The 13073-nt window shown below is 34.8% G+C and overlaps 1 protein-coding gene across 4 annotated transcripts in view; it reads left to right on the top strand.

Moving 5' to 3' along the window:
* Positions 1–13073, top strand: part of SUCO (SUN domain containing ossification factor) — an 83425-nt gene that overhangs the window by 52895 nt on the left and 17457 nt on the right. For 2 of the 4 annotated variants that reach the window (XM_025353597.1, XM_025353608.1), the window contains 4 exons: positions 3382–3450; positions 4229–4319; positions 7135–8298; positions 9356–9443. In XM_025353597.1, the coding sequence (XP_025209382.1) occupies positions 3382–3450; positions 4229–4319; positions 7135–8298; positions 9356–9443 (1412 nt within the window). The remainder of the gene's footprint in view (positions 1–3381; positions 3451–4228; positions 4320–7134; positions 8299–9355; positions 9444–13073) is intronic. The other 2 variants (XM_025353618.1, XM_025353626.1) reach the window with 2 other exon arrangements.

Here is a 13073-nt window from a genome sequence, read left to right as displayed (position 1 = left end):
CTGGTCTTTGGCACAAGGATGTCTGAGTTTGTAATCATCACTGCTTTCTAAATTAGCTTGAAATTAGCCCATTTTGAAAGTAGTTTTTTTTCTTGTTTTTAATGTGTACATAGTATCCACAAGCTAGAATTCTTTGTTTTTAATCTTAATAGAAACTCCTTTTTCTTTTTGCTATCAAGTAGTTAGTAGTTATAGGAAATATGTCACCGGAATACTTTGCCACTGCTGAGAGTTGGATATCGAAGAGCATGCACACTGCATATTTAAACATTCTTGATATTATATAATTTCTTAACTGCTAAAAAGGGAGAAGCTGTTATCTTAGAGCAGCATTCTTGGCTTTGTGTGTATGCTTTCCTGATTCTTTTGTTTATATTCTTGAACTAAAACATTTAAATCTTTCACATCAACAAGATTTCTCCATATCACTCTTGATTTTCTTGTTCTTTGTCATGTGAATTTGCCAGACCTCTGCCTGCTTTGATATTGGCGCAGGTCTGCCTTTGCTCTTAAATATGTGTTTTTTGTTTCTGTTAAAATCACTATATCTGCTAAAGGGAGATAGGTGCATGTGTATGTTTAAGAGAAAATGTAGTTTTTACTTTTTAAGTCAAAGTGTTTTATTTTTGTGGAAAAAATGTAGATGCTAGAAGGACCATTTTCCTAGAAAATGTGGGCATGCTTCATAGGTAGTACACATAGGAAGAAGTCTTTTTTTGTTGATTTATCTTCTGTTGTATCATATAAACTCTTCAACTTCAACAGCCTGGACAAATGTTTGTTTTCTTTATCAAAAAGAGCCATTGGAGCACTGAAGACTGAGTAAATAATATGGAGATATTTGATCTTTAGGACCAAATATTAGGAGCATTTTATTCCTAAAGGAATGAGGTGGGATGAATAAGTTGCCCAATTCAAAAATTTAAAAGTTGACAAATCCAGGAGAAATTAGGGACTTTTATCTCTAGTTTGGCAATTATATTCAAAGATGTTATTTTAGTCTATTCTGAAGGTTTTTAATGGCCAGATAATCATGACGTATACAGACTATCATGTGTTTGTATACAAATTGAACATAGAATAGAATATTCACAATTCTGCTTTCTCTCAAAAAAGATACATTAGGCAATGTTCTGCAAACATGGGGAAATTATTTTAGGTTAAGTGGACTGAGAAGAAATTTGCTGCATTTTACTTTTGTTACCAGGTTTCCTGAAATGATGATAATAAATAATATTTTAAAAGGGTGAATAGAAGGGTCTTCTTTATTATAGGTACTGGTGTTAAAATTTAGGTTCAGAAATAATACTGTAAAGCTGCTTTCGTTACACAGATACATTGTCTTCTTGAATTATTTAATAATGAATGTCAAAAAATTTGAAATCTCAGATAAGATCTCACTTTGAAACACAAAGTATATAAACTGTTGGTTGCACAATTTGAGTTTTGTGAAGCAGTCAGTTTTGACTGTAGGTGGCAGTGTAGGTGGGGGATCATAAATAATATTGCAGTATTGGTTGGCATTATAAAGGGTGTATGAGGAAATAAGTTTCCATTCCAGACTTCATCTTGGTTTGTGAGGGAATATGGAGTTTCCATTTTTGTTATTTCATACTGCAGCATCTCTTTAGCTTAAGTAAGAATCAAGGCCACTTCTGTTTATCAGTTTGCCAGGTCAAAGGACAATATTAAAAATGTTATTTAAGCATTTTAAAATGGCAAATATCGAACCTTTGTGTGTTATACTAATGATTAGAAACAAAGTACCACTACTTTGTTGACTTTCAGAGTATACACTTATAATTTTGTGAAGATAACATTATAGCTGATTCCTAGCTATCACTTTAAAACAGTTTAAAATCTGCAACTACTTTCTCCCATCCTAAAGCATTGTATTTACAGGATGAGCTCCAGGCAGCACTCTGTGGTTTACTTGCAACCTTCCTAATGTAGTAGATTTTTCTCTCTTAGATCCTTTTCTACTTTTCACATCTCTGGTTTTCATTGAAAAAGTGATGAATACTCTGTGGATCGCTTTTAGGAAAGGAGATTAAGACAGAAATAATGTATGATGATTAATATGTAGCCCCTGCCAGATCTTAGTATTTTAGTAGTAGGAGTACCCGATACCAAAGAATTAAATTCTAGTGGAATTTCAAAGGTTAGATTGGGAATGAAAAGTTAATTTCACTTGAAATTACATCACATTACTAGAAGGAAGGTCTTCTATTCCCAGTACCAGTGTTTTATGGAGTTCTGATATTTTGTTATGCTCATGTATAAATATATCTATGTAGATATTGAGGTTTGTACCACTTTTTCATGTAAATACCCTCCTCCAAAAGAGAAGTAGGGTTAGCAGGTATGCAGATTGCTTTTTTACAACACTTTGCTTTATGACCTTGACTTTTCATTAATCTGCCCCATCCCTGTCCCCAACCAATTAACTAAAGAATTTGTATGCTTTATGATTTAAAAAGATTGCAGTTTTGGCCAATGAGTTTTTTAAAGTCATCAAAGAGATTTGATTATATGCAATATCAGTTTAGAATTTAACCATATTACCATAGATATGATAGGCTAATCGTTGAAAATATTTTCTGCTTTTTTCGGATAATCTCTGTTTTGTTTTACCTGTGATAATCACGTAATGTAGGAAAAGCGTTTGCTTTTTTATTTTAAACTGTAGAGAATTTTTAAAGAAAAATAGGTTTTTCCGTAAAATAAGAATTTTGATCATCACATTTTCTCACTGTCCCAGTACAGACTGTATGTTGAGTTATAGTTGAATTTATAATATGCTGAAGACAGTGTTTTGGTAAAGCGTCTAGGGTAGTTTTACAAGAAAAGTATATTTAAGGCCAGGCGCAGTGGCTCACAGCTGTAATCCTAGCACTTTGAGAGGCTGAGGTGGGCAGATTTCCTGAGCTCGGGAATTCGAGACCAGCCTGAGCAACACAGTGAAACCCTGTCTCTACTAAAATACAAAATATTAGCTGGGCGTGGTGGCATGTGCCTGTAGTCCCAGCTACTCGGGAGGCTGAGGCAGGGGAATTGCTTGAACCTGGGAGGCAGAGGTTGCAGTGAGTCGAGATTGCTCCATTGTACTCCAGCCTGGGCGACAGAGCGAGACTCCGTCTTCAAAAAGAAAACTGTATTTAAATATAAAATTCCTTTTGAACATAAAAATTTAGATACATGCTTTACACTTTTGGCTAAAATTTATTTGTGTCCTATATTGGACTTTAGTTGTGAGGTGAATACAAGTAACCAGTCAAAAAATGCAAAAGATCATTCTAAATGATTTTTTGACTATCTGATATTAATTTATATTAGAATATTTAGGTATTTGGTATTTTTTCTGATTGAATTTTGTTTTAGATGCCATTCTAAATATGGTGAATATTGCTGCTAATATTCTGGGAGCAAAAACTGAAGACCTGACAGAAGGTACCTAATCATTTTTTGGGTCTTTTAAATAGCTGGTACTCCAGGGGTCCTTATGTTTAGGAAAATCAAGTAATGAGTTAAGAAAATTTGATTTTTTATGTTTAGAAATATAGAAATAATTCAGAGGAACTTACCAATCTTTATTATTCATTGTTTATTTGAATTTCACACGTTCTTTTTTATAAAAGGATACTGTCTATATAAAACTTATGAATTTGCTTTTTGACTTCTGGCTCTAATATTAATAGCAATGATTTTATTCCTTATATCTTTGCTGAGATTTTGATGTCCTAATGGTACTTCAAGTATATTATTCTTTCATGTGTTAAATAGCTACTTGATTTTACAAAGCCATCTTTTCCTTAGAGAGTGGCAAATAAGAATATTATTGGCAAGAAGAAACAGTCTTACCTTTTTGTTTTTTAAAAAATGCTTAGATCCAAGTGAACATTTAAAATGACTCATTTATTTCTTCTCATTCTCTTCAACAACTCTTTCAGTATCTAGAAGGCATGTTAATCACATAAGATTACACAACATTCATAGTCATCTGACTTGATTTAATTATCTGAGAAATTGAGAAACAATATATATTACTTGTCGTGATCTTATATGATCATTTCTTCCTAAAAGAACTTTGATTTTTTAAGAAAAGTCTGCAGTAGCAAACCAATTGGCTTTTTTCTTCTCTTCCAAGAAATTTATTTGTTTTAGTAAAATATTTTCATGGTACAGCTTTTAAAATTGAACTCAACATTGGGCATCTTTCTTAAAATAGGAAATAAAAGTATATCTGAGAATGCCACTGCCACAGCTGCACCTAAAATGCCTGAATCAACTCCTGTTTCAACTCCTGTTCCATCTCCTGCGTAAGTTATAATGTGATATTAAATAGAATTTTATTGCAATGCAGGGTTAAGTATATTAGTATAAAAAAAGGAACTTGTGATTTGTGTATGAAATGATTACCTGTAGAGAGCTCTGAATCATAGGATAGACATTCTGTGGCCACTTAGAAAATCTTTGAGTTGCTTCTTCCCATTAGTGTACATGCATATTGGGAATATAATTCAGATCAAACTTTTTTTTTGAGGGCGTATTATATATAACTTTCATTATTCACAACAGTGACTCTTCTCCATATTGCAAATAGTTGACCTTACTCTGCAAGTATAGGCTTGAAGACAAATTTTAAAGGCCCCCCCTTTTTTTTTTTATTAAGTTCAAGTTTAAAAGCATTGATCTGTGGTATCCCTAGAAACTACCAAAATACGTAGAGCAGTGGTTCTTGAATAATGTGTTTGCCACACAGCAAGCTCTTAACTGTTTCATTTCTCTGAATCATGTAGGCCTTTCCCCAGGTTGCAGTGGGGACACTTTGGGCAGGGATATAGCTAAATAGGTAATAGATATAATATATACTCATTTTTTGTCTTTTCTGCCAGAGGTGGTTACTTTTTTGGTACCTCTACTTCTTATCTATAATAAATAATAAGCTTGTAATGATTTGGATAATCAGGTAGTTATTGTAGACTTAATTTATATATATTTCATTAGATACACTCCCTACACAACTTTGCAAGTCCTTTATCTTAGAACAACTCTACTTAAGAGTATAAGATATTTGAACATGAACCGCTTAGTTCAAGATAGTATGTAATGAGACCTGCAGTGGGTATGCTTTGAACTGCAATTCCTGAGAACTATACTCTTTCAAAAATGAGATTTTGATGCTTTGAAAGGCATAGTGAGAAAATTATATTATCCTGTGTTAATCCTGAAAATTACTGGAGATATTTATTGGGTGATTAGAGAGAAAATATAGCATATGTGTTATTGATTCCTAAAAGGACCTAAGAAATCTGTTTAGGATAGAGACATTCTTGGTGTTTCTAATTATGTGGAGCTGTGATTGCTGTTCCTGATTTGGTAACTAGGTTTCCTCAGTTAACAACACACTATGTCATATTTTTCAAAACGAAATAAAACTACTTTGGTTATATATATATGTATACATTTTAATACACATACATATATGCACAAGTAGATAGGAATATTTGTTGAAAGCTATAGTCACAGGCCAATGTAGCAGTTTTTATTTTTCCATATTTTTAATAGATAATCTTTCCATAATTTTTTATTCAATATTTCTTCATGTTTGTCTTAAATTCTTTTTAATGCTTTTGAAGCAATCTTTTGAAGCAAATGCATGAAAATGAAGGAATCCATGATAGGATGTCACTGTTAAAGTTATGGAAAGCCAACTTATTTTCTTTTCCTAGGTTTTAGTAAGATTTGCCATGTGAATTTGAGAAAAAATTTTTAAAGTATATTTCTAATTACAGTGTATAATGATGGTATATAACATCTATATTTAGTATTTTTTACCAAATTCAATTTAATTTTTCTCTCCCCTTCTTCAAACATTACTTCTTTTTACTGTCATAAATTATTTGGTAGAAAAGCAATATATTACTTGAATATGTAAGAAATATTATTAGAGACTAAATATATATTGCTATAAATATCCCAAAGTGTAGTCTAATTATGTTTTAATTTGGTCCATTTACTGTTTTACTGCCAAAATGAAAGTCTACCTCATAGATACCGTCTATTTTATTACTTTCTTCTGTCTTTGCTATTGTGACATTCGTGTTTATTTGAAGACATTTCCTGGCATGCTTAGTAATTTTTCAGAATGGGAAAATGTGTGTTTGAGCATAATTATTTTCGGTATTTAAATTACCATATTTTTTCATATTGGACCTTTTGTGTATAAGGCTACACCCAGTAATTAACTATCTTTATCTTGGAAGGAATCACAGGCATTATAATTTATAACACTGTCCCCATAAGCTTCATCCCCCCACTCTCCTGTATGCCACATACATACTCCACAGCCTCAAAATGGGATAGAATATTAATAGTGGTGCTAGTAGTTTAATAGCAGCACTATTAGCATATCATAAGCCAGAATTATTATTAAAGTGGTTAAGTATTTGGCTTTTAATAATAGAAGATTAGCCTAGATGATAGCAAAATTATTTTAAGGAGGGAGATATGTTTCTTGTCCTTAAAGCAGATAATCCTATGTGTGTAGGGTGTGTGTGTGTGTGTGTAATGCTGCATTGGAGTTCCTCAAATCATTCTTAGAAAAATTATGTTTGAGAAATCTAGCTGCCTTTTGAAAATACGATATTCAAGTACAAAGTGCACTCATAAGTATTAAGAATCCTAGATTTTAGTTCTAGCTCTGGACCTTGTTTAAACTAGCTTATTAAGCTAGCTCTTAGTTGACTTACTTTCTGATGTATGAGAGATAGTGAAGCTTGTAAAGATTCAGTGAATATTTGTGAGAGGAAAGGTACACTATACATTCAGTGAATGGAAGTATTCACTTAGAAACAATTCTTAAACAGATTAAAAGAAAGCAAGTTTGATATGGTAAATATGGTGGTTTGAGTCGTCTGGCTAGTCACTTGATTGTAGTATTTCTGTTATTTCTGAGCAGTATTTGTTTTTATAATAAAAATGTTTTGAAGGTGGAAAATTTATCCAAAAACAACTTATATTTTTCTGTATTTCCAACCTTTAGTCTTATGTATGGATACATTTATTTTTCTTAAACATATTTCAACTTTAGACTTCTAAGTAAGTGATTTATAATTATGTATGTATTTCTAGGTATGTAACCACTGAAGTAGACACAAATGACATGGAGCTGTCAACACCAGATACTCCAAAAGAGAGTCCCATTGTACAATTAGTTCAAGAGGAGGAAGAGGAGGCAAGTCCATCTACAGTGACCCTTCTGGGCAGCGGTGAACAGGAAGATGAATCATCACCCTGGTTTGAGTCAGAGACACAAATATTTTGCAGTGAACTGACCACAATTTGTTGTATTTCTAGTTTTTCGGAATACATATATAAATGGTGTTCAGTTAGAGTTGCTCTTTATTGGCAGCGCAGCAGAACTGCTTTGAGTAAAGGAAAAGATTATCTTGTGTCAGCTCAACCACCCTTACTACCTGCAGAATCAGTAGATATTTCGGTATTGCAACCTCTGAGTGGAGAATTGGAAAATAAGAATATAGAAAGGGAAGCTGAAACTGTTGTTGTTGGTGATTTAAGTAGTAGTATGCACCAAGATGACTTGGTGAATCACACTGTAGATGCAGTTGAACTTGAACCAAGCCATTCTCAAACTCTTTCTCAGTCTCTTCTTTTAGATATTACCCCAGAAATCAATCCCTTACCTAAAATAGAAGTATCTGAATCTGTTGAATATGAGGCAGGACATATACCATCACAAGTGATTCCCCAAGAGAGTTCTGTTGAGATTGATAATGAAGCAGAACAGAAGTCTGAGAGCTTTAGTTCTATTGAGAAACCATCTGTTACCTATGAAACAAATAAAGTTAATGAGGTAGTGGATAATATTATAAAAGAAGATGTGAACTCCATGCAAATTTTCACAAAGCTGTCTGAAACAATAGTGCCACCAATAAATACAGCCACTGTACCCGACAATGAAGATGGGGAAGCCAAAATGAATGTAGCTGACACAGCAAAGCAAACTTTGATTTCTGTTGTGGATTCTTCTTCATTACCTGAAGTAAAAGAAGAAGAACAGTCTCCAGAAGATGCCCTTTTGAGAGGGTTACAGAGGACAGCTACAGATTTTTATGCTGAATTGCAAAATTCTACAGATCTAGGATATGCTAATGGAAATCTTGTACATGGATCAAACCAAAAGGAGTCAGTATTTATGAGACTTAATAATCGTATTAAAGCCTTAGAAGTTAACATGTCTCTCAGTGGTCGCTATCTGGAGGAGCTTAGCCAAAGGTAAGCTTTATTATGAATTAGCACAGTCAGCTTCACACAGTGAGTTAAGTAGCGTAGAGTATGTATGACCTGTGATTACAGAAGGAGAGGATTTAATTATCTCATGGTGTAATAGAAGTAAGCACAATTGTAGTGAGAGAGAAAGAAAGCTACTTGAATGCTGATCAGTGACTTAATGAATTTTTTGTTTTTAATTTTAAAAGTACTTCCCAGTGACAAGACCACTTTTATTATTAGGCTGACAATAAGTTTGACTTATCTATACTCACTTTCACCTTTTTTCTGTTACTTAACTTTAGCCACTTTTTCTGCCTGATTCCTAGAGAGCTCGTGGAAAAAATGATAGTATATAGAGACTTTAAAGGTTTTAGTGGAATTTAACCAGATATCGCTTAAGAGTTTAGATAAGTGAAGACATGGATGGACTGAACTGGATGACTGGGCACATTTGCAGTTTGCCCTCTTTTAAACAGGCCCGGCATCCTAGTTCTAGTTGTAATAATTTCTGCTTTTAAGTGCCAGAGAGAGTGCCAGTTCATTAAGACACCAGGCGTGGCTTTTTAAAACTGTTTACTCTTTTTTTATCCTTTGTGTGTTCATTGTCTGTCCTTAGGGCTTCTCTACCAACATTTTACAAACATCTAGGCACAAGTGTCTAGAGTTCCTGAAACACCACCTTTTCTTACACCTCTGAAATTGAAATGCCACTAATAAGGTGTCACCAAGGCAGTCTTATATTTGAAGTAGGAAATTTTTCTAATCCATACATAGAATTAATTGGCTAATCGTGTGTGTGTGTTCATGTGTGACATGCCGACTTAGCTACCCCGTACCTGCTCTTACTTTTTCCTACCTCCATCTTCATCCCAAGGAAACTACAGAAATTACTAAATTTTACATAGCAAGAGATACATAGAATTGTATTGCATAGGCCTGAATAAGAGTCACTTTAAGAAAAATAGGTTTCTCTCATATATCAAAATCAGAAGTATGTTTCCATTACTAAGTGGAATAAATAAGAAATTAAAGCTAATTTAAACCAATTCTTACTCCATAGGTACCGAAAACAAATGGAAGAAATGCAAAAGGCTTTCAATAAAACAATTGTAAAACTTCAGAATACTTCAAGAATAGCAGAGGAGCAGGTTAGTCGTCTTCATCCCTTACTTACTTTTTATATAAATTTCCACTGAATTCTATAGGATCTCACTGGTAAAGGATAAGTATTGTAGTTTCACTTTTTCCCCCTGCTAGCTGGTGTTTAAGCCTGTTATATTAATGTGATGTCATGTTTGGAAAGTTACATAGCTATTAGCATCATTGTCTTCTCTAGAGAAAGCTTTCTTATTTATTTATTTTTTTAATTATACTTTTAAGTTCTAGGGTACATGTGCACAACGTGCAAGTTTGTTACATATGTATACATGTGCCATGTTGGTGTGCTGCACACATTAACTCATCATTTACCTTAGGTATATCTCCTGATGCTGTCCCTCCCCGCTTTCCCCTCCCCACGACAGGCCCCAGTGTGTGATGTTCCCCACCCTGTGTCCAAATGTTCTCATTGTTCAGTTCCCACCTATGAGTGAGAACATGCGGTGTTTGGTTTTCTGTCCTTGTGATAGTTTGCTCAGAATGATGGTTTCCAGCTTTATGCATGTCCCTGCAAAGGACATGAACTCATCCTTTTTTATGACTGCGTAGTACTCCATGTATGCCACGTTTTCTTAATCCAGTCTCATTGGTGGACATTTGGGTTGGTTCCACGTCTTTGCTATTGTGAATAGTGCCGCAATAAACATACGTGTGCATGTGTCTTTATAGCAGCATGATTTATAATCCTTTGGGTATATACCCAGTGATGGGATGGCTAGATCAAATGGTATTTCCAGTTCTAGATCCTTGAGGAATCACCACACTGTCTTCCACAATGGTTGAACTACTTTACGCTCCCACCAACGGTGTAAAAGTGTTCCTATTTCTCCACATCCTCTCCAGCACCTGTTGTTTCCTGACTTTTTAATAATCACCATTCTAACTGGTGTGATATGGTATCTCATTGTGGTTTTGATTTGCATTTCTCTGATGGCCAGTGATGAGCATTTTTTCATGTGTCTTTTGGCTGCAAAAATGTCTTCTTTTGAGAAGGGTCTGTTCATATCCTTTGCCTACTTTTTGATGGGGTTGTTTGCTTTTTTCTTGTAAATTTAAGTTATTTGTAGGTTCCGGATATTAGCCCTTTGTCAGATGGGTAGATTGTCAAAATTTTCTCCCATTCTGTAGGTTTCCTGTTCACTCTGATGGTAGTTTCTTTTGCTGTGCAGAAGTTCTTTAGTTTAATTAGATCCCATTTATTTTGGCTTTTGTTGCCATTGCTTTTGGTGTTTTAGTCATGAAGTCCTTGCCCATGCCTATGTCCTGAATGGTATTGCCTAGGTTTTCTTCTAGGGTTTTTATGGTTTTAGGTCTAACATTTAAGTCTTTAATCCATCTTGAATTAAATTTTGTATAGGGTGTAAGGAAGGGATCCAGTTTCAGCTTTCTACATATGGCTAGCCAGTTTTGCCGCACCATTTATTAGATAGAGAATCCTTTTCCCATTTCTTGTTTTTGTCAGGTTTGTCAAAGATCAGATGGTTGTAGATGTGTGATATTATTTCTGAGGGCTGTGTTCTGTTCCACTGGTTTGTATCTCTGTTTTGGTACCAGTACCATGCTGTTTTGGTTACTGAAGTCAGGTAATGTGATGTCTCCAGCTTTGTTCTTTTGGCTTAGGATTGTCTTGGCAATGCGGGCTCCTTTTTGGTTCCATATGAACTTTAAAGTAGTTTTTTCCAGTTCTGTGAAGAAAGTCATTGATACCTTGATGGGGATGGCATTGAATCTATAAATTACCTTGGGCAGTATGGCCATTTTCATGATACTGATTCTTCCTATCCATGAGCATGGAATGTTCTTCCATTTGTTGTGTCCTCTTATTTCGTTGAGCAGTGGTTTGTAGTTCTCCTTGAAGAGGTCCTTCACATCCCTTGTAAGTTGGATTCCTAGGTATTTTATTCTCTTTGAAGCAATTGTGAATGGGAGTTCACTCATGATTTGGCTCTCTGTTTGTCTATTATTGGTGTATAGGAATGCTTGTGATTTTTGCACATTGATTTTGTATCCTGAGACTTTGCTGAAGTTGCATCAGTTTAAGGAGATTTGGGCTGAGACAATGGGGTTTTCTAAACATATAGTCATGTCATCTGCAAACAGGGACAATTTGACTTCCTCTTTTTCTAATTGAATACCTTTTATTTCTTTCTCCTGCCTGATTGCCCTGGCCAGAACTTCCAATACTGTGTTGAATAGGAGTGGTGAGAGAGGGCATCCCTGTCTTGTGCCAGTTTTCAAAGGGAGTGCTTCCAGTTTTTGCCTGTTCAGTATGATATTGGCTGTGGGTTTGTCATAAATAGCTCTTATTATTTTGAGATACGTTCCATCAATACCTAGTTTATTGAGAGTTTTTAGCATGAAGGGCTGTTGAATTTTGTTGAAGGCCTTTTCTGCATCTATTGAGATAATCATGTGGTTTTTGTGTTTGGTTCTGTTTATATGATGGATTATGTTTATTGATTTGTGTGTGTTGAACCAGCCTTGCATCCCAGGGATGAAGCCCACTTGGTCGTGGTGGATAAGCTTTATGATGTGCTGCTGGATTCGATTTGCCAGTATTGAGGATTTTCGCATTGATGTTTATCAGGAATATTGATCTGAAATTCTCTTTTTTGGTTGTGTCTCTGCCAGGCTTTGGTATCAGGATGATGCTGGCCTCATAAAATGAGTTAGGGAGGATTCCCTCTTTTTCTATTGATTGGAATAGTTTCAGAAGGAATGGTACCAGCTCCTCTTTGTACCTCTGGTATAATTCAGCTGTGAATTCCTCTGGTCCTGGACATTCGTGGCTGGTAGGCTATTAATTATTGCCTCAATTTCAGAGCCTGTTATTGGTCTATTCAGGGATTCAGCTTCTTCCTGGTTTAGTCTTGGGAGGTCTTGGGAGGGCATATGTGTCCAGAAATTTATCCATTTCTTCTAGATTTTCTGGTTTATTTGCATAGAGGTGTTTATAGTATTCTCTGATGGTAGTTTGTATTTCTGTGGGAGTGGTGGTGATAACTCCTTCATCTTTTTTTATTGTGTCTATTTGATTCTTCTCTCTTGTCTTCTTTGTTAGTCTTGCTAGTTGTCTATCAATTTTGTTGATCTTTTCAAAAAACTAGCTCCTGCATTCATTGATTTTTTTGAAGGGTTTTTTGTGTCTGTCTCCTGCAGTTCTGCTCTGATCTTAGTTACTATTTCTTGCCTTTTGCTAGCTTTTGACTGTGTTTGCTCTTGCTTCTCTAGTTCTTTTAGTTGTGATGTTAGGGTGTCAATTTTGGATCTTTCCTGCTTTCTCTTGTGGGCATTTAGTGCTATAAATTTCCCTCCACACATTGCTTTAAATGTGTCCCAGAGATTCTAGTATGTTGTGTCTTTGTTCTCATTGGTTTCAAAGAACATCTTTATTTCTGCCTTCATTTCGTTATGTACCCAGTAGTCATTCAGGAGCAGGTTGTTCAGTTTGCATGTAGTTGAGTGGTTTTGCGTGAGTTTCTTAACCCTGAGTTCTAGTTTGATTGCCCTGTGGTGTGAGAGACAGTTTGTTATAATTTCTGTTGTTTTACATTTGCTGAGGAGTGCTTTACTTCCAACTATGTGGTCAATTTTGGAATAAGTGTGATGTGGTGCTGAGA

Source organism: Theropithecus gelada, chromosome 1 (assembly GCF_003255815.1).
Source record: "Theropithecus gelada isolate Dixy chromosome 1, Tgel_1.0, whole genome shotgun sequence".
Lineage (NCBI taxonomy): Eukaryota > Metazoa > Chordata > Mammalia > Primates > Cercopithecidae > Theropithecus > Theropithecus gelada.
The sequence above is the reverse complement of the archived record's forward strand: the minus strand, read 5'-3'. Positions and strand labels throughout refer to the sequence as shown.